The 22248-nt window shown below is 43.3% G+C and overlaps 1 protein-coding gene across 1 annotated transcript; it reads left to right on the top strand.

Annotated features, from left to right (window-relative positions):
* LRRC63 (leucine rich repeat containing 63) lies at positions 1 to 20216 on the top strand. The gene is made up of 11 exons (XM_033145359.1): positions 1 to 304; positions 2480 to 2625; positions 2930 to 2942; positions 4155 to 4640; positions 7893 to 8015; positions 15432 to 15604; positions 16498 to 16596; positions 17572 to 17708; positions 18295 to 18378; positions 18753 to 18992; positions 20000 to 20216. The coding sequence occupies exons 1-11, from the start codon at positions 229 to 231 to the stop codon at positions 20199 to 20201; spliced, it is 1779 nt and encodes a 592-aa protein (XP_033001250.1). The 5' UTR covers positions 1 to 228; the 3' UTR covers positions 20202 to 20216.
* Positions 20217 to 22248: the final 2032 nt, after the last annotated feature.

Raw genomic sequence — 22248 nt, 5'->3', positions numbered from 1 at the left:
TCTCTGTACCACAGGTTGTCCGAGTTTGAGCCAGCGGCCCCATCAGATCTCTTGAACCCCAGCTGTGCCATCTCTTACATGTAGTGGCAAACCATTCCTCAGCATAGGATGGTTCCTCCGTCAATCGTATTGATCCCTCCCCTTGTAGTGCTTTGTAGAATGGAATGGTCATTCTCTAGCCAATCAGAAGGCAGCTCCCACCATGTTTGTTAGGACTCGTCTCCAAGGATGCCAAGCGACCTTCCTCAGGTGGTGTCTCTGACACGTCCAGTGAGTCCAGCAAAACATCTATGTCTTGGCCATGGTAGGAAAAACATAAATGGCAGCCGAGAGGTCATTAACAAGTTATTAATTACACGAGCAGCTGTGTAAGTTGCTATCTTACAGTTGGAAAAGCTTGAAACAGACTAGTTGTACAGGCTTCCTAAGGCAAGGTAGCATTATGAGGCAGTTTTCTGCCAGCTGTAGGTTGATGCACAGTATCAACTTAGGGCAAATTATTATGAGTTGACTGACACATTGGTTGACCACCATGCACAATTTTAAAAAATGAGAATTTGAAACCGAATTGATTATTCAGAATATCAGCCTGCCAAGCAGCCTTTACAGAGCCTGAATGGAGAACTTATGGCCTTTCAGGTGCCATTGGACTCCATAATCTCTGGCCACTGGTCATGCTTGCTGAGGCTGCTGGGAGTTGGAGTCCAGTGGCAGCTGGAGAACCACAGGTTCCATATCGCTGTTTTACAGAGACACACTAAACCTAATGAACCTACTAGGCACATCCAAATGTACAGATGTACAGAAGTGTTTCTCAGCAGAACTGCTTCAAAACTTGAATGGGTTTTCTTTGGAGGGGTATGTGCTCTGAAACAGATGGATATATAAAAGCTAACCTGCACTTGGCATCTGTCACGAGCTGCTAACTTGAGCAATAGGGAATCTAGAGTCATCTCTAAACATATGCAAACATTACAATCTTCTCACTGCAAAGCCTGCATTGCAAACACAAGCCACAGAAGGATCAGCTGTGACAATCAGCCCATTTCATTTTCAAATTACATCCTTTGGTCCATTAATTAATCCTGAACTCTGGGAGCTAAGGATATATAATGTGCAGGGTGGAGAGCCCCTACATATCAGTAGTTGGCAGACAGAAGAGCTCCCGCCCTCTCTCCTCCCCTCCTTTTATCAGACAAGATCGGGCGTGTTCAGGGTAGTATGGCCGTAGACCTCCCCTCCTTTTATGAATACAGTGGTACCTCATGTTGCGAATGGGATCCATTCCAGAGCCCCGTTCGCAACATGAGCAGAACACAACATGAAGCGTCGCATCTGCACAACGTGATTCGGCACTTCTACACATGTGTGTGACATCATTTTGCGCGTCTGCACATCTGCAAACGCCAAACCCGGAAGTAACCAGTTCCGGTACTTCCAGGTTCGGCGCATTCGTAACCCGTGCCAAACGCAACCCGCAGCAGCCGTAACACGAGGTATGACTGTAGAAATTAAGCCTCTACTCTGGAAGAATTTGACTGCCTCATACTGACACTACAGAACTACTACTACTACTAATGATAATAATTTTTATTTATACCCCGCCCTCCCCGGCCAGGACCAGGCTCAGGGCGGCTAAAACACACAATACATTAAAAACACAAAATCAAACAATTGAGTAAAATACAGCTTAAAATCAAATTAAAATCAGAATAAAATCAGATGGCAACTCACAAATTATAACTACCGGTATTGGAGTTAGGAACATTAAGTGCTCACCAGGCCCCAACTCTTCCCATTTGTGTAAACTCACACGCCTACAATGAGACTTGCAGCTGCTCCAGGGATTTATTTATTTTTTACAAAAAAGAAGGTAACAAGTTTGCAGCTGCAGTTCAAAGCATTGAACAATATATTTCTCTATCTAACATCCATGCTGCATGCACTGAAGTTACTTCTAAAGGATAGACTGGTTGTTCACACTTGGGGAATGAAATTAAGGAACATATCCTGTCAGTTCAGGGTGGAGGAATGAAAACACCAGTGGCACAAGAGATCAGCACATCTGGCTGCTAATCAGAAGATTGGTGATTCGAGTCCCCCTAGGGGTGGCTGTGGGCGGGATCCTTTCCAGCTATAATGTTTGATGATTTTACATTCTCTCACAGAGAGAGAGAGGGATGGAAAATCAATTATTTTGAACCAATCTAAAGTTTCGCCCCAATTTTTCTATATTAAGCGCTGCAGGGATGTGGGTGCAGCTGCATCAAAGAGTGTCCACATAGCAGATAGTTGATGATAAGGTTTTTAAAAAATAAATAAATAATAATTTGGTGCTAGGTTGAAAGTTGTGGGCATGTGTCCTATAAGGAAGAAAATTTGGGGCAGTCCTGAGTACAGAATGTTTGAAGAAAACTAAGCTTCTGCGTCTCTGCATTCTCATTCTTAAGAAGAAAGTACACTCGTGTTTCTCACACAGTTTTACAACAGGATTATAAATCCAGGTCCATGTCTGAACCTAAGCTGCTTCGGAGACCTTTGTCCCCAAAGGGGAAGACTGAACGGGCTGGACCAAGCGGAAAAGGCCATAAAGGTATTGTGGCACAATGGGTAACCTGGGATTGGGCATAACATTGATTAACCATGGTCCAGTCAATGGTTTACGACTTGAAACTTTGGCAGTGCTCTCCTAGGCATCTATGCCAATAATTAGTCCATTGTGATCAGTGGGGCTTATTCCTTAGTATGGAGGGAGGGGTGTCTGAGAAAAGAGTTCTCCCACCACCATAGTGCCTTCTCTCCAAAAACACTCAAGAAAGGCACAAAGCACATACCGCTCAACTGTCCCGATTTAAGTGGGACATCCCGGAATTACAGAAGCCATCCCTGCTTCTGACTGAATCCTGGAATGTCCCATTTTTGGGTTCAGCACTCTGGTGCAAGTTAGCAGGCTCGTGCCAGAGCACTGAACCCAAAGGTGCTCATTTTTTGATCTTGCGCCACAGCACTGGACAAAAAAAAATACGTTTGTTTTCTGGTCTCATGCTCTGGCCCAAGCCTGCCAGCTCCCGTGACAGCTTAGGACCAAAAAAATTAAGTGTCGTAATTTGGATTAGCTGGATGTTGGGGGGTATAAAAGCAGGACTGAAAGGAGTGGCTTGAGCCCCGACAGAGGCCTAGAGGGTTGCATTTGGTCCCTGAGCCTGATATTCCCTATCTATGCTTTAACCCAGCACTCTTAACAAACTGCAATTTCCCAGAGGGTGCCATTTTCTGGTTCGCGTCAGGCAGCAAAATGTCTTGGGCCAGCTCTGCTTTTCACTTCTTCAAAGGGCATTGCCAATTACTGTCTCTTTTGTCGAAACAAAATAGAAAATTCTTTCCAGTAGCACCTTAGAGACCAACTGTGATCAGTGCCCTTCAGCTCTCTATATTGGACAAACAGGCCAAACCCTACGCCAAAGGATAAATGGACATAAATCTGATATCAGGAATCACAAGACAGAGAAACCAGTAGGAGAACACTTCAATCTCCCAGGACATTCTATAAAAGATCTCAAAGTAGCTGTCTTAATACAAAGAAATTTCAGAAATAGACTGGAAAGAGAAGTGGCTGAATCGCAACTAATCACCAAACTTAAAACCATGGAGAAACCTGGTCTGAACAAAGACATTGGATTCTTATCTCATTATACATAACAAAGCTATCTTTAGCCATCTCACCCCTTGCCTTTCCCTGCAAGACTAATTGCGGCCGTTAAGAGTCGTCAACAGGTTTTCCACACCTATCAGCTGATCACCCATTCCCACCACCCTTCTGAGTAATACCCCCCCCCCACTCCCTCACTATATTTAAGGATCTGGTGACTTCTGTTTCAGTGTATCTGAAGAAGTGTGCATGCACACGAAAGCTCATACCAAGAACAAACTCAGTTGGTCTCTAAGGTGCTACTGGAAAGAATTTTCTATTTTGTTTCGACTATGGCAGACCAACACGGCTACCCACCTGTAACTGTCTCTTGTGTGTTTAATAAGGAAGCAAAATTCCCTCTCCACAACCAAGGCTGAGTTATTTCTGTTTGGGAAACATTAGTTTGCACTTTAAATAGCCTCACTCTTCTTTTTTTGTGCATAAATGTCATGTTTCATTACAGGTGCTCATGAGGAAGATACAAAATTCAAAGGAAAACATGGCGCTGATTATGGCCAGCTTCATTTACCTGAGAAGAGCCAAGCAATTTGTATGAGTTTTCCAGACTTTGGTTCTGAAATCCAAGTTCCAACTAATATTGAGAGAACCTTTATTATTCCTTCACACCCTAGTGGTCCTCCTAGCTTCCCAATGCAAAAACGCCGGGTACCTTTAAGGATGCAAATGCCATTTCTAGGAGATTACAGGCTGCTTTTACGAAGAGATTTTATATTGAAAGGTCTGGCTATAGTCACCACTATTCATTTAAAATGCTTGGACATTGAAACTAGAAGACCAATTATTTCTCGTCTTAACTATGAGGTACTCACGAGTGAGCTGAATGCTAGGCAAAGGAGAGGCCCAAGAGAAGTCCATAACATACTGCTCACAAATGCAGATCTTCCTTTTCCTGAACCACCAAGAAAACCTGAGAGACAAATGGAATTAGGTACAGTACTGTATGCTGCAGTTTTATGAATTCTAACTTGTTTTACACACACTGTTTCTGCATATTCTTTCTCTGCTGTTTTCAATTAATGCCATCCCCAAAGGTCTGTTTTGGTTCTCCATTGCATAGCTGAAAATTTGAGTGGCAACACTGAATTTTACTCTAAGAGAATGTCAGAATTGATCTTTGTTTGTAAGTGAAAAGGAAAACTGCACATTTTCACACTTATGTTGGATTTGAACAGGACTTTCAGCATCTACAGATCTAATGAAAACTAATCAATTAGGTGTGTAAGAGATCTCCTACGTGGAGATTTCTTACAGTGCAATGCTAGGGAGGCTGGAAAGTAAATCCCTTTAGGTTAAAAATGGGACTTTCTGGAATGGTAAAAGCGAACATTTTAAAGTAACCATAGTTTGTATGAGGGGTGGGAATCAGGATGAAGGGAGGGGGGTTATTGTTTTGCTGGTTTGATTTACTTATTTACTTCTTTTTATCCTGTATTTTTTTCTGGAACTGCCCTGAGTTCTTATGATGATGGGCAGTATATAAATCTAATTAATAATAATACCAATAATAATGGATAAGCTCTGATGAAAAGGGTGTTTGAGCTCTTGTAGCAACTGTTCCACTGAAGTGAAAGTATTAGTGATCTGAGGATTCCCTGCCAACAGTCAATATAATGTTAGGCTGGATCTACACAGATGTAAAAAATGCTGTGAAAATGCTTTTTAAAAAACAACCACGTAAAATATATATGGAATTTGCCATTAGCTCCTCTGCGCCATCTAGTGTCACATTTGTATAATGCACTTAAATTGCAGTATTTGCAGCTGTATAGCTGAGTCCTCAATCTTCTTTCCTGATGATTTAAATTAACCTGCCCTGTAGCAGAATATAGAAGGGTACATACATTCAGTTTGGTACACAGAGAGCAGGATTTCAGACCTTCCAAGTGTCCCTGTTTCCCAGGGACAGTCCCGGATTTACAGAAGCTGTACCAGTTTCTGATTTGATCCCAGAATGTCCTGCTTTTCCATAAGATGTCTGTTATAGGAATTCTAATGTTTTTTATATAAAAAATAAATGTTCATAAATGTACAGGAGAACAATCCTGAAGCCATTTTTGACTCTCCCAAATTGACCTCAAACATTTTTCTGCAAAGATGAATGAAATGGGAATAGCTTTCAAATTGCCTTTGGACTATAGGGGCTTACACCTCCCTGTAAATACAGTCTGGCAAGTATCTGTTAAGCTGAGCACACTATCAATAAGAGAGTCAGGAACTAAGTATTTACCACCTCAAAGGATTGGCCAGGCTACCCAGAAAAGGCATTATCAGGTATCCTGGCTGACAGGAGAGAAGCAACACACTCAAATTTCTGCTGGGGACCACCTCTTTCTGTGATGTATGTATGATGTTTTGGGGGATGGTCTTGAGCTACAAAGTAGGCAGTTTCAAAAGTCTATATAAGAGCTTGCACACCAATGTTCTGGGTTCCTCTCCTCTCTCCTTCAGTGGGGTGAGCGGGGGACCCTGTTGCAATAGTTTAATAAAGATCATGCTTACTAGCTGCTTTGCTTCTCCATATTCTCTGTTGGCCTCTTGTTATTTTCTCCTACCGATAGAAAACATACATAAGGACTCTGTACGGGCTCTTGGATACCCCATAAGGGATAAAGGAGCAGTTTTTTCTTATAACAATGTTCCTATTTTCATCAGAGAAATGTTGAAGGGTATGGAGATATGTGACCCCAAATGTTTGATGTTTTATCGTGTTTTTAATATTCTGTTGGAAGCCACTCAGAGTGGCTGGGGAAATCATCATCATCATCATCAACAACAACAACAACAACAAAACCTTTAGAAGACATCTGAAGGCAGCCCTGTATAGGGGTGTTTGTCTTTAATGCAGGGGTTGGCAAAGCTTATGGAGCCTGGGCTGGTCTACTCCTCCGGAGATCTCTCTGAGAGCCGGATCGCACGTGCTTTCGCAGACACTGTTTACAGCGCAGAGGAGGCGTATACGTATGCAGACACTATTTCCGGCACTGAGGAGGCGCCTGCGCATGTGCGCGCATTTGCAAACGCTGTTTCTGGAGTGGAGGAGGCACCTGCAGCTCCCTATTGGCTGCAGGAGCTTCCTGCAGCTAATAGGAAACCCCGCCAGCAAAGCAGACATGAGTCCCTGAGCCGCACCGGTTTTTAAACTTAGTTTGCCAACCTCTGGTTTAATGGGTGGCATAATAATAATAATGGAACAGGATGTCCCTATTTCAGTGGAGGAATGTTGGAGGATATGGGATTCAGCTTGTTGTTGTTGTTCAGTCGTTCAGTCGTGTCCGACTCTTCGTGACCCCATGGACCAGAGCACGCCAGGCACGCCTATCCTTCACTGCCTCTTGCAGTTTAGCCAAACTCATGTTAGTAGCTTCGAGAACACTGTCCAACCATCTCATCCTCTGTCGTCCACTTCTCCTTGTGCCCTCCATCTTTCCCAACATCAGGGTCTTTTCTAGGGAGTCTTCTCTTCTCATGAGGTGGCCAAAGTACTGGAGCCTCAACTTCAGGATCAGTCCTTCTAGTGAGCACTCAGGGCTGATTTCTTTGAGAATGGATAGGTTTGATCTTCTTGCAGTCCATGGGACTCTCAAGAGTCTCCTCCAGCACCATAATTCAAAAGCATCAATTCTTTGGCGATCAGCCTTCTTTATGGTCCAGCTCTCACTACTGGGAAAACCATAGCTTTAACTATACGGACCTTTGTTGGCAAGGTGATGTCTTTGCTTTTTAAGATCTTGTCTAGGTTTGTCATTGCTTTTCTCCCAAGAAGCAGGTGTCTTCTAATTTCATGACTGCTGTCACCATCTGCAGTGATCATGGAACCCAAGGGTTCCATGGGGATTCAGCTTGGGTTCCATGGGGATTCAGCTTAGGAACTCCCATTGGCAGAAACCTTGGACAAGGGCTTCCACTAGTGCCATAATTGACTTTGCCCCCCCCCAAGCTTCCTAAAGATAAACCCCAGAAAAGCATGTGGTAGGGGGGATCATTCCATGTGGGAACCAGACAGAACATTTGTAATAGCGCAACACTGAAGTCCACCCCCAAATGTTTTAAAAGCCTAAACAACAACCACCACAAACATCCCAAGAGACATTGTTGTTTTGCAAGGGAAGATCTGAAAATATTTATTGGTATCTCCATATAAACAGAATCCACTCTAACTTTACTCATGATGTTTTTTCAGAAAGGTTACTGGATGAGAGACTGGCAGAGAGACTGGCAGAAAGACTGTCTCTCTCCCCAGAAGAAAAAAAATTACTCATTGAGGAGGCAAAAGAGAAAAAAAAGAAGAGAGTGACTTATGCAGGTAGAAACCATTTATATATAGTCTCCCTGTGTGTGTCTCCTTTAAAAAGAACAGTTACTGTTATTCATCTAAAAGCCTTGATGCAGCACACACAGAGATATAGAATAAGGTTTACCGGAAACAGTCAATGATAGAAATGATCAGTGAGCTGCCTTAATCACATTTTAAGCATTCACTGGTTCAGACTCTACAAGCATTTTAGTAAAGGTGGTGGCAGCTGTGGCAAACAAGACAGAGTTATATGCCATCTAGCAAATAAGATACTTTCAAATATATGCTTCAGTAATGTGAGATGCAAAATTTCGGGGTGAATATTCTGGGCAATCCAATTAGTAGGGAAGTAAACTTTCCATCACAAGCCGTCTGTAAAGGCACAGTACTTTTTTTCTACTAAGTCCGGGCATCCACAACCATACTTGTCGCCTTACGTTCTGCATACTGTATTTATTTCATTAAATGTAGCATACACAATTGTATTAATGAAATAAATCATGAGCCTTATGTCGCTAAAGCAGTAAAATAATGAGGTTTGGTAAGAAAGTAAGTTTTCCATATATTTCAGTTCCTTTCCAAATTTCTTATAACAATGTCCCTATTTTCATCGGAGAAATGTTGAAGGGTTTGGAGATATGTGACCCCCAAGACAGGGAGATGTTTAGGGTAGTTTTTAATGTTTGTTGTTTTATCGAGTTTTTAATATTCTGTTGGAAGCTGCCCAGAGTGGCTGGGGACACCCAGCCAGATGGACAGGGTAATAATAAATAAATAAATAAATAATCTGTACAACCTTTAGAAGACATCTGAAGGCAGCCCTGTATAAGGATGTTTTTAAATGTTTAATGCAGGGGTCGGCAAAGCTTACGGAGCGTGGGCCGGTCCACCCCCCCTGGAGTTTGCATGCGTGCGTTCGCAGATGCTATTTTCAGCACAGAGGAGGCGTCAATAATAATAATAATATTAATAATAATAATAATAATAATAATAATGGAATAGGATGTCCCTATTTTCATTGGAGGAATGTTGGAGGATATGGGATTCAGCTTAGGAACTCCCATTAGCAGAAACCTTGGACAAGGCCTTCCACTTGTGCCATAATGGACTTTGCCCCCCCCAAGCTTCCTAAAGATAAACCCCAGAAAAGCATGTGGTAGGGGGGATCATTCCATGTGGGAACCGGACATAACATACTTACTGGTATCTCCATATAAACAGAATCCACTCTAACTTGACTCATGATGTTTTTCAGACAGGTTAGAGGATGAGAGAATGGCAGAGAGACTGGCAGAGATGCTGTCTCTCTCTGCAGAAGAAAAAAAATTGCTCATTGAGGAGCTAAGAGAGAGAGAAAAGAAGAGAGGGACTTCTGCAGGTAGAAACCATTCAAATATACTTTCTCTGTTTGTTTCTCCGTTAAAAAGAACAGTTACTGTTATTCATCTAAAAGCCTTGATGCAGCACACACAGATAAATAAAATAAGGTTGGCAGAGAGACTGTCTCTCTCTGCAGAAGAAAAAAAAATTGCTCATTGAGGAGCTATGACTGAAAGCTGGAGGAACAAATGACATAACGTGAAATGTTTGGGGGAGCATTTGTTATCTCTTATGCTATCTAATGCATGTTACATTGTTCACAATTTGTATTTTAATTGTTGTCCTTGTTGGTACCTTAAAGCAGCAGAAGCCAGATGTTATTAGGGTGCAATTCTAGTCATCCTGGACAATTGGCCATGCTTCCTGATGCTGGTGGGATGTGCACTCCTACCAGAACAGCTGTATACTGTACCAAATTACAATCTTGATTCACTGAATATCAGATGATATTTAAATACCCCAACCATAATGAAGCTTGAGAAACTAGAGCAGGGGTCACCAACCTAAGGCCCATGGACCAGAAGTGGCCCACAGAAGTCGTTTGATCAGCCCCCGAGCTGCCCCCAAACCAAGTTGCCCGCTAAACCAGCGCAGCGTGGCGTGGGAAATCACTTCTGTAGCACGGAAAATCGCGTCTGCACGGATGCAGACGCCGAAAATCGCGGGCGGGCACAGAGATCTGGCCCACGGAGGGATCTCTGCGGGACCGATCCAGCCCAGGCAAGATAAATCTTGCTGACCCCTGAGCTAGAGGGTTATGGGAAGATCCCTCCCTGTCAATATGCTCAAAGAAGGTAAACCAATCTGCATCAGGATTTTGAGATTTAGCCTTTCAGACCACGCTTTTGTGTCCCGTCAAGTGTTTTGACAAAGCGGTGTTTCAGACATTGCTGAACCATGTCTCACACATTAAAGTGTAATGAGACTTTCAATAACGGGCAATAACTAACCTGGCAGCCACTAGTAACAATTAAGGCTATGTTTTTGCACATGGCGGAGGGGTTGACATCGTTATCTAAAGAGAGAAGAGCCAAAGACGAGCCAGAAACATGTTGTGTCCAGTGATAAAAAGGTAAAGGACCCCTGACAGTTAAGTCCAGTCGCAGACGACACTGGGGTTGCAGCGCTCATCTCGCTTTACTGGGCGAGGGAGCCAACGTTTGTCCGCAGACAGTTTTTCTGGGTCATGTGGCCAGCATGACTACGCCGCTTCCGGCAAACCAGAGCAGCGCACGGAAGCGCCGTTTACTATCCCACTGGAGCGGTACCAATTTATCTACTTGCACTTTGACATGCTTTCGAACTGCTAGGTGGGCAGGAACTGCCCTTTAAGGTAGCATCAAAAGAAGGGGGGCTCACACTTATAGCAAATAGGAAAGGAACAAAAAAATTAGACACAGGTAGGTAGCCGTGTTGATCTGCTGTAGTCGAAACAAAATAATAAAAAAAATCCTTCCTGTAGCATATTAGAGACCAACTAAGTTTGTTATTGGTATGAGCTTTCGTGTGCATGCACACTTCTTCAGATATGTATGCATGCACACGAAAGCTCATACCAATAACAAACTGAGTTGGTCTCTAAGGTGCTACAGGAAGAAATAAAATTAGAGACATTGAAATCAGAGTTTGTGGTGGTGGGGAGACCTAGTAGCAAGTCTGTATCAAGAGTTTGGTGGAACAGAAGGATGTAAGGAAAGTAGGGGTAGGAATCAGGATGAAGGGAGGGGGGTTATTGTTTTGCTGGTTTGATTTACTTAGTTACTTCTTTTTATCCTGTATTTTATTCTGTGAACCGCTCTGAGCTCTTATGATGATTGGCAGTATATAAATCTAATTAATAATAATACCAATAATAATAATAGATAAGCTCTGATGACATGGGCGGGGTAATAACAACAACAACAACAACAACAACAACAACAACAACAACAACAACTATACAACCTTTAGAAGACATCTGAAGGCAGCCCTGTATAGGGATGTTTTTAAGTGTTTAATGCAAGGGTCGGCAAAGCTTACGGATTGTGGGCCGGTCCACTCCCCCTGAGTTCGCAGACGTGCGTTGGCAGATGCTATTTTCAACGCGGAGGAGGCGTCTATGTGTGCACACGCATGTGCAAACCCTGTTTCTGGAGCGGAGGAGGTGTCTGCAGCTTTCTATTGGCTGCAAGAACTTTCTCCAGCCAATAGGAAGCCCCGCCAGTGCCACAGACATGAGTCCCCAAGCCGCGCCGGTTTAGCACAGCGCACGGGGACTTGCCGAGCAGGCAGCAGGGTTCAGGGGCAGCTTGGAGGCTGCTTAAGCTTAGTTTGCCGACCTCTGGTTTAATGGGTGGCATAATAATAATAATAATAATAATAATAATAATAATAATAATAATAATGGAATAGGATGTCCCTATTTTCAGTGGAGGAATGTTGGAGGATATGGGATTCAGCTTAGGAAGTCCCATTAGCAGAAACCTTGGACAAGGGCTTCCACTTGTGCCATAATGGACTTTGCTCCCCACCCAAGCTTCCTAAAGATAAACCCCAGAACAGCATGTGGTAGGGGGGATCATTCCATGTGGGAACCAGACAGAACATTTGTAATAGCGCAACACTGAAGTCCACCCCCAAATGTTTTAAAGGCCTAAACAACAACCACCACACACATCCCAAGAGACATTGTTGTTTTGCAAGGGAAGATCTGAAAATACTTACCGGTATCTCCATATAAACAGAATCCACTCCTAACTTGACTCATGATGTTTTTCAGACAGGTTCCTGGATGAGAGACTGGCAGAGAGACTGGCAGAGATACTGTCTCTCTCTGCAGAACAAAAAAAAATGCTCATTGAGGAGCTAAAAGAGAGAGAAAAGAAGAGAGGGACTTATGCAGGTAGAAACCATTTATATATACTCTCCCTGTGTGTGTCTCCTTTAAAAAGGAACAGTTACTGTTATTCATCTAAAAGCCTTGATGCAGCACACACAGAGATATAGAATAAGGTTTACTGGAAACAGTCAATGATAGAAATGATCAGTGAGCTGCCTTAATCACATTTTAAGCATTCACTAGTTCAGACTGTACAAGCATTTTAGTAAAGGTGGTGGCAGCTGCTGCAAACAAGACAGAGTTATATGCCATCTAGCAAATAAGATACTTTCAAATATATGCTTCAGTAATGTGAGATGCAAATCTTTAATTTAGGGGTGAATATTCTGGGCAATCCAATTAGTAGGGAAGTAAACTTTCCATCACAAGCCGTCTATAAAGATACAATACTTTTTTCCTACTAAGTCCAGGCATCCACAACCATACTCGTTGCCTTACGTTCTGCATATTGTATTTATTTCATTAAACGTAGCATACACAATTGTATTAATGAAATAAATCATGAGCTTTATGTCGCTAAAGCAGTAAAATAATGAGGTTTGGTGAGAAAGTAAGTTTTCCATATATTTCAGTTCCTTTCCAAATTTCCACATGTTTTTCCCCTGAGGGGAAACCCAGGGTGAGAACAATGGCTTCAAAATGCCCAGAATTTGTGCATCTCTAATGCAGTCTCTCACATGATTAGGAAATCACACCTTGGCCACTTTTCCCTTGCCTGGTGCTGCTGTGCCCCACTTGTTGGAAGATCTGCTATAAATCCTGCAGGGAGTCTCATATGTAGAGCAGGCTCCCTGCTTCAGATCCTTCACACCAATAGACTGACAGTGGCAGAACCAAGCATTGAGGACATGATGGAGTAGGTGCACAAGTCTAATCGTGATGAGACTGAACCCCAAAACATGCCTTACTGTTGTACAGTAAATGCTGTACATACTTCTACATCTCATGAATGGGGTGTTAGCACATACATTTCTTCACAGCTGATTAGTACCAAATGTCACTTATGCTGGTCAGCCCAGTCAGCAAGTCGCAAGGCACAACTTTTTGGCCGACCCAGGCATTGGTAAACTGTGGAGGTTAGACATGTCCATTAACTTCAGTGAATCTGCTCTCAGCAGGGCTAGTGTTGAATATCACCCATCTGTGCTATATATAGGACTGTAACATGCTATGACTGAAAGCTGGAGGAGCAAATGACATAATGTGAAATGTTTGGGGGAGGATTTGTTATCTCTTACGCTATCTAATGCCTGTTACAGTGTTCACAATTTATATTTTAATTGTTGTCCTTGTGGGTACCTTAAAGCAGCAGAAGCCAGATGTTATTATTAGGGTGCAATTCTAGTCATCCTAGACAATTGGCCATGCTGCCTGATGCTGGTGGGATGTGTACTCCTACCAGAACAGCTGCTTTAAAGAGATGCTACTGTCCTTCTCACTTAACAACCTGCACAATGTTTATCGCATTCTTTTTTTTTCACTTGAATTTGTATACCAAATTACAATCTTGATTCACAGAATATCAGATGATATTTAAATACCCCAAGTCCCCAACCATAATGAAGATTTAGAAGCTAGATCAGGGGTCACCAACCTAAGGCCCATGGACCAGAAGTGGCCCACGGAGGTCGTTTGACCAGCCCCCAAGCTGCCCCCAAACCGAGTTGCCCGCTTGCGACTACGCTAAACCAGCGCAGCGCGGCGTGGGAACTCACTTCTGCAGCACCCAAAATTGCGTCTTCGCAGATGCAGACGCCAAAAATCGTGGGCGGGCACACCATCTGGCCCACAGAGGGATCTCCGCGGGACCGATCCAGCCCAGGCAAGATAAACCTTGCTGACCCCTGAGCTAGAGGGTTATGGGAAGATCCCTCCCTGTCAATATGCTCAAAGAAGGTAAACAAATCTGCATCAGGATTTTGAGATTTAACCTTTCCTTAGACCACGTGTCTGTGTCTGGTCAAGTGTTTTGACAAAGCGGTGTTTCAGACATTACTGAACCATGTCTCACACATTAAAGTGTAATGAGACTTTCAATATATAATGGACAATAACTAATCTGGCAGCCACTAGTAACATTAAGGCAGGGGTCAGCAATGAGACTTTCAATAACGGGCAATAACTAATCTGGCAACCACTAGTAACATTAAGGCAGGGGTCAGCAAACTTTTTCAGCCATGGCTTAGGCCACCGTCCCTCAGACCATGTGGTGGGCTGGACTATATTTTATTTTGGGGGGGAGGGAATGAACGAATTCCTATGCCCCACATAACCCAGAGATGCATTTTAAATAAAAGAACACATTCTACTCATGTAAAAACATGGACCAGATTGAGAAGGCGATTGGGCCGCATCCGGCCCACAGGCCTTAGGTTGCCTACCCCTGCATTAAGGCTATATTTTTACACATGGCGGAGGGGTTGACATCGTTATCTAAAGAGAGACGAGCCAAAGACGAGCCAGAAACATGTTTTGTCCAGTGATAAAAAGATAAAGGACCCCTGACAGTTAAGTCCAGTCGCAGACGACTCTGGGCTTGCAGCACTCATCTCGCTTTACTGGCTGAGGGAGCTGGCGTTTGTCCGCCAACAGTTTTTCTGGGTCATGTGGCCAGCATGACTAAGCCGCTTCTGGTGAAACCAGAGCAGCGCATGGAAATGCTGTTTACCTTCCCGGAGGAGCGGTACCTATTTATCTACTTGCACTTTTGGGAGTGCTTTCGAACTGCTAGGTTGGCTGGAGCTGGGACCGAGCAACAGGAGCTCAACCCGTCGCGGGGATTCGAACCGCCGACCTTCTGATCGGCAAGCCCAAGAGGCTCAGTGGTTTAGACCACAGTGCCACCCGTGTCCCTTTTTATCCAGTGATATTTGATATTAAACATCCAGGACCAAAATTGGTTAACCATTTTGCATTCCCACCACATATGCAGGATCGAGATTTATTGGCACCCGCCCTGTGGAACACCCTCCCACCAGATGTCAAAGAGAAAACCAACTACCAGACTTTTAGGAGACATCTGGAAGCAGCCCTGTTTAGGGAAGCTTTTAATGTTTAATAGATTATTGTATTTTAACATTCTGCTGGAAGCTGCCCAGAGTGGCCTGGGAAACCCAGTCAGATGGGCGGGGTATAAATTATTATTATTATTATTATTATTATTGGTCTAGAATCTGAGCTGGATTATGAAGCCGAGCTGGATTATGATGACTCACTTATCTCCGGTATGGGAAGCGAGCCTAAATTAAATCTAGAAGAGGAGGAGACTGAATCAATGTCAGCAGCTTATATGGCAGTACTTTCTTGCCTAATGCATAGAAGAACTGGGCTTAGTCTTAAGGTAATTTTCCTAAAAGTGTGGCTGTGTTGCCTTTGACAGTCTTTTCTCTGAGGGGTTTACTGGAGCCTCCAGTGGGATTATTTTATCACCATAACAGTACAAGAGAAGTTAAGCCAAAGGTTACCTTGGGAGCTCTATGGTACACTGAGGATTTGAGTCTAAGTCTTCCCAATCAACCACAAACCACCATAGTTCTCTTATAGACTTACACAGAGCTACAGAGTGATTTGCTAGACTTCTTTACCCTGTTCTTTATAGAAAGACTGAGAGTAAAAATGCTGTTCACGCAGAACTCCCAAGTCTGTGGAGCGGGGGGAGGGGAGGACCTGGTGCCATCCAGATGTTGCCGAACTCCAGATCCCATCAGTCCTGCCAAAAAGACCAGTGCTCAGGGAAGAAGGGAGCTGTAGTCCAGCAACATCTGGAGGGCTAAATGGTCCCCATCCCTATCGTAGAAGCTGTGTTAAGTAGTGTGTGCAAGACTACGGATGCCTGTCTTATCTCTGAAACCACTTCAGATCAACGTTTTACATTCAGTAACAGGGTTGGCCCTATATGAGTAGTCAAATGTGCATGATCAGTTTGAACATGGTTTCCCACAGATCAGGAAGGTCTAATCCCTGGTAGGTAGTACATCCACAGGCTGCATTCCATCATATCTTTTGAAGCATAGGTATATGTTATTTCGAATCGAATATGCTGCAGATACCTCCAAAACTGTTTCATCCAATGTATGGAGCGGTTTCCAGGGATGTAAATAGTCATGTATTATGAGCCTGTTCCCTGTTGCTGCTGTAAGCTGCTGTAAGAAAGCAGTTCTTTCTTACAGCAGATTATTTATAGAAAATATAAATCTCATGTGAGTGTCCCCCCCTTCTATGTTTTCTCCATAGGCATTTTTTCTGTTTCAACTTCCAGACCTCTCACCTTTGGCCGGCTTTTTACTGTACCTTAACCTGTCATTTAACTACTTGTACTTCTTTCCTACAGAGGTAAGTGTGACTGTGGGACATAACAAACAAACAAAATCCTGCCTTGTTTTTATGCAAGTAGTAGGGAAGACATGCCTGTTGTCTTTGTCCATGGAGTTTTCTTGGCAGGGATACTGGAGTGGCTTGCCAGTTCCTTCTCCAGGTGGATCACATTTAGTCTAAACTCTCTGCTATAACCTGTCCATCTTGGGTGGCCCTGCATGGCATAGCTCATAGCTTCCCTGAGTTATTCAAGCCCCTTTGCCACAACAAGGCAGTGATCCATGAAGGAGGTTTATGGTGCTGGAGGAGACTCTTGAGAGTCCCATGGACTGCAAAAAGATCAAACTTATCCATCCTTAAAGAAATCAGCCCTGAGTGCTCACTGGAAGGACAGATCCTGAAGTTGAGGCTCCAGTACTTTGGCCACCTCATGAGAAGAGAAGACTCCCTAGAAAAGACCCTGATGTTGGGAAAGATGGAGGGCACAAGGAGAAGGGGACAGCAGAGGTCGAGATGGTTGGACGGTGTTCTTGAAGTGACTAGCATGAGTTTGGCCAAACTGCGGGAGGCAGTGAAAGATAGGCGTGCTCTGGTCCATGGGGTCACGAAGAGTCGGACACGACTGAACGACTGAACAACAACAACAAGGCTCCATGCATTATGTGGGGGTTTGACGGGAGATGGCAGCTATCTGAGAGGGTTCTAATCCCATCTTGGCTCATTTTCTGGCAGCAATAGGAGAGAAGCTATGCACCTGCAGTTTTATCAACATGCACCAGCATACTGAGCAATCACAAAGAACCATAGTTTATTTGTGACATGCAACCCAAGGTTACTTATCTTTCCTCCTGAGCTGTCCGTTCCCCAGTCACTCTCCAAGTCTCTCAACACCTTTGCCCTCCACTTAGAAGATCAAGCACCCAGTCTTGGCTTGTCCCCAGTTTTCTTCATTTTATTACATTTGCCCATTCAATTTTCTTTTTGATCCCACAGGTATTTTATCTTAAACAATTAGAAGTGCTAAAGCTGCGAAACAACCCCATCAAATTCATCCCAGACGATATCTGCCGAATGAAGAATCTTAAATTATTGGTTATGTCCTTCAATTTGCTGACTACTCTTCCAGCTGGGTACAGTAGTAGTGCTTTTAATATCACAAAAGCACAAAAATCACCTGAAAAATACAGCAGTGTGATTCATAAACACCAGCACACTTAGGGCACTCTGTGACATCACAGAGACTACCCCAGTAATTTTAGAACTCTATGGTCCTTAACCCCTTCACATACTAACTCGCATTTGACTGCAAATTCCCCACACTAAAGTCTACTTCTTCACATGTAACCACTTGCATCAGAGTCTATTTGCACCTGATGAAGTAGACTATGGTCCACAAAAGCTTTTGCCATAACAAAATTATTTGAGATGCCAACAGTCTCTTTGCTTTTATTTACATCTCCCCCACTTAAAAAAAAAATAGCCCTGCCCATTCCTAGAAACTATAATCTTTATCACATTTTTTGTGTGCAAAACAATCCATCTTTTCAATAGTGACAAATTGGAGCACACACAAAGTAGTTTCTTGGTTTAGTGAGGCTCTCTGTGGCAATTTTAGGCCTCCTGAATTACTCAGCATGCATTAGCAGCTGAATAGGTGAGTGATGTGCTGGGTTTGATATACCTTTGATATGGTGTATATTTGCTTTCTTTCTATAGGCTATTTTCATTGCCCAATCTGCAGGGCCTCGATGTTTCCTACAATGAACTTGAATTCATCCCTAATGAAATTGGAAAACTCAGGTATATATTTCAGTCTCCAACTGATTTCTACTGTTTTAGTGTCAACTGTCTGGGGTTTCCTGATCAGACTTTCAAACCACAATTTATTGTACCAGCTTTTATTGCAGTGGGCCACGTTCCATTCTGGGCAAAGCTCTGGGGACCACATTTCTGTGGTGAGCAGAGCCAGAATCAAAAGTGGGTAGAGCAACAAATGTGACTTTTACCTTCGTACAGTAGGCTAGTTTTACCCTCACTCACACACCCATTGTCAGGGACTGGTTGGACTCAGAGGAATGTTGGGAGGAACCAACTGGGGATGCCAACTGCTTGGTAAAGTTGATGAAACATATATAAGTGACCCATGGGATGTCTTTTGGTCTGTGATTGTTTAGAAACCTAACATTTCTGAACGTAGAAGGGAATCTACTGTACGTCTTGCCTTGCGGGTTGCTGAAGCTCAGGCTGAGCTGCCTTAAGGTGGAAAACAACTTCTTGCACGCCTACTTCTGGGATGAAATCTGCCATCTTGAGCCACAACGACTCACTGACATGGCTGCCTTTTGTTTTGCCAAACACAACCTTTGGAGAGTGTATCGCAAGATCCCAAGGGACATTCATGAGATATTGCTCAAGTAAGTAAGGCGGGGACCTCCATCAGAACCACAGGTTTTAAGGGAAACTTTAGATCATGGGTAGGCAAACTAAGGCCCAGGGACCGGATCCGGCCCAATCATCTTCTAAATCCGGCCTGCGTACGGTCCGGGAATCAGTGTGTTTTTACATGAGTAGAATGTGTCCTTTTATTTAAAATGCATCTCTGGGTTATTTGTGGGCCATAGGAATTCGTTCATTCCCCCCAAAAAATATAGTCCGGCCCCCCACAAGGTCTGAGGGATAGTGGACCAGCCCCCTGTTGAAAAAGTTTGTTGACCCCTGCTTTAGATGCAATAGCGGTCAGTCCCCACCCTCTCCAATAACTATGTGACCAAAAAGGTTTCCTTAGGGATTCCCACAGCCCTGTGCTGGAATAGCAGCCACTGGTCCAAAAAGGTTGGCATCCCCTGTATAAAGATAAGTGGGGGTAAGGTACATGCAATGTCATGAACAGGTGCGCCAACTCCATGGGGATGAGGCCTCTACAGCCCCCCACAATGTTTGCCGGGATGGGGCTCAGTTCCCCCAAATCTTGAGGAGGCAGGAGACCTAGCAGAATGTCACCCTGGGCAGTGCAGAGTCAGAAGACTCCACGGGGACCAGTGGGGCCTAGTGGGCAAATGCCGCATTGGGAGGAGGCCTAGCCAGACTCTCCCAAAGCCACAGTCATCGTGCATGCATGCTTGTTGGGTGCGACTCAGTGTTTCTGAATGTTCTAGACCACAGGAACCATCTAAATGCTACTTATTAATAAAAGTAGAATATTTCTAATGGGTTTCAAGCGCAAGCTCTGCTCTATAGGTAGACAACATGGTGCCTGCCAGATGTTTTGGACTACAACTCCCATCACCCTTGACAATTTGCCATGCTGGCTAGAGGTGCTAGGGTTGTAGCCCCACATTGGCCAGCCCTGCTGTACATTCTTTTCTCAGTAGGTTAAGTGTAAAGAATGCATAACATTTCTCTCTCTCTCTCCACATTTTAGCTTTAAAATCTGTGATTGCTGCACGGGACCCTTGTATGGAAAAGGCCTTCAGTTCCCTCGCATTTTTAGGAACGACTATGGGCTTAGGCTTCCTTATCTTTTTAGTGCCTGCTCGCCAACCTGCTATTCGAATTATGTTGCTGCAGCTGCTGCTGAAGCTGAAGCTGCTGCTGCAGCTACAGATGCTGCAGCCTCAACGTGATAGATATTTCAACTGACTGAAGCTGAACTGGCAGTCTGTCAAATAAAGTGCCAAGCACTGCACTGTGCACAGGTCCATGTTCTGGCCTGATGATTCCTTTTTTATATAATTTTTTATACAGTTTTCCATTTCCATTTCCACTTTATACTTTTTTTTTGTCTCACATTTTCCCATACAGTATAGGCTTCCCAACTTATCCCTTACCAGCATTCTAGGCCTTCAAGATTTGTCTGCAACTCATTTAGTTCCTCCCTACAATAATCCTATCATTTCTTCTTCTTTTTCTTTTTTTGTTAACTGTTGTTTAAAAAGTCATCCCTACTTACAAAGCAGTTTTAATGTCACATCTTTTTTAAATACTCACTAAGATATTCCCCACTCACCCTTTATTTTCCTCTCCAAATTTCTTATTTTAGCTGCCACAGTCGCAAGCTCTGAAAATTCTATCAACTTGTATCTTTTGTTGGGATGACCTCTTCTTTCCATTTTTTGCGTAATCTATTCCTGCGGTTGCTGTTACATATAAAAACAGATTGTGAGTCTCCTTTGGTAACTCCTCACCTATAATAGCCAATAAAAATGCTTCGGGGGTTTTGGGAAGTGTAAATTTAAACATTTTCTTAAGTTCTTCATATATCATCTCCCAGTAATTTTTTGCCCTTTTGCGATGCCACCACATGTGTATTGAGGATCCTTCCATTTCTGAACTGGCCTGATGATTCCAATGTAGCTGCTTTGAATGCAAAAATTAGTTACAGAATAGCCCGTACTATATCTTTCTGCACTAATGTTTCCAGTAAAAACTGAGGACTGTAGTAGTCAGGGTTTGTTATCCGCCATATTTTGCTTCATAATCCCGATAAATATTTACACTGGATACAGAGTGCTTTGCAGTTTGCATTGACCACATAAAAACTGCAAATGCAACTGAACCACACAGAGCAACAGTGTATGATTTTAACCTTAGGAGAATCCATGCTCCCATCATTAATGAGGGACACCATATCTACGTTTTTAACAAGTGAAAAAAGGCTAATAAGCTTACATTATGTGTCTAACATAAGCTCAGTTTAGTGGAAGGACATGTGTAAATAAAAATGAATAAAGTTGAATGGTGCACAATAAAACTGAGTGACATGTATTCAAATTATTGTTCAATGGCATTATCTTGCAGCTACTTTAAAACAAACTAAACTATGGGCAGCCAGCAGCTCTCTCATACATGGAACCATAGAGTTGGAAGGGACCTCAAGGGTCAAATGCTCCAATGCCCTGCAATGCACAAATCTCAACACGCAGTCCCCCATCCAGTTGGAAACCATACCGCACCTGCTTAGCTTTGCAAATGCGCTAGCAGTTTTACTGTTGTAGTAAATACAAAATGAAAAAAAACAAAAAACCTTCCAGTAGCACCTTAGAGACCAACTAAGTTTGTTCTTGGTATGAGCTTTCGTGTGCATGCACACTTCTTCAGAAAGAAGTGTGCATGCACACGAAAGCTCATACCAAGAACTGGAAGGAATTTTTTTATTTTTCATTTTGTTTTGACTATGGCAGACCAACACGGCTACCTACCTGTAACTGTTGTAGTGAATGTATGTTAAATACATATCCATAATGTATTTAACATACATACATATTCATGTATGTTAAACCACAGCCACCCTCACAGGGCTTCCCCAGCACCCCTACTGTGCCAGGGCATAGGTGTTTGTGTGCTGTCAGTGGGCATATTGAAGATTACTCATTGTAGGATGACTATGATAGGACATCATGTATATGCAGCCCAGGATGAAGACATTACTGCTGCTGGGGCAACCACATATTTGAAACGGCAGTGGGGAGAAAGGGAGGGTAGAATTGGGAGGGGGGAGGTTAAGGCACTCCTGTCCCTTACTACTGTATTCACTCAGCCTCTCAGATACTTTTCAAGCTAAAAAACGAGGGGGGGGGGCTATGATTCTGTGTGTTCTACCAGGCAGCCTAAATTCTAGTTTTGAATGCAGGATCCAAAATACCACTTTCAAAATATCCTTTCCCCCTGTTA

Source organism: Lacerta agilis, chromosome 3, assembly GCF_009819535.1.
Source record: "Lacerta agilis isolate rLacAgi1 chromosome 3, rLacAgi1.pri, whole genome shotgun sequence".
Classification (NCBI taxonomy): domain Eukaryota; kingdom Metazoa; phylum Chordata; class Lepidosauria; order Squamata; family Lacertidae; genus Lacerta; species Lacerta agilis.
Note: the sequence above shows the minus strand (reverse complement) of the source record. Positions and strands in the feature narration are given on the sequence as shown.

Coding starts and splice junctions, on each gene's coding strand:
- LRRC63 (XM_033145359.1), top strand. CDS start 229: ATGCCAAGCGACCTTCCTCAGGTGGTGTCTCTGACACGTCCAGTGAGT. Junction 17,709..18,294: donor CTGACTACTCTTCCAGCTGG/GTACAGTAGTAG, acceptor TTCTTTCTATAG/GCTATTTTCATTGCCCAATC. Junction 18,379..18,752: donor AATGAAATTGGAAAACTCAG/GTATATATTTCA, acceptor GTGATTGTTTAG/AAACCTAACATTTCTGAACG.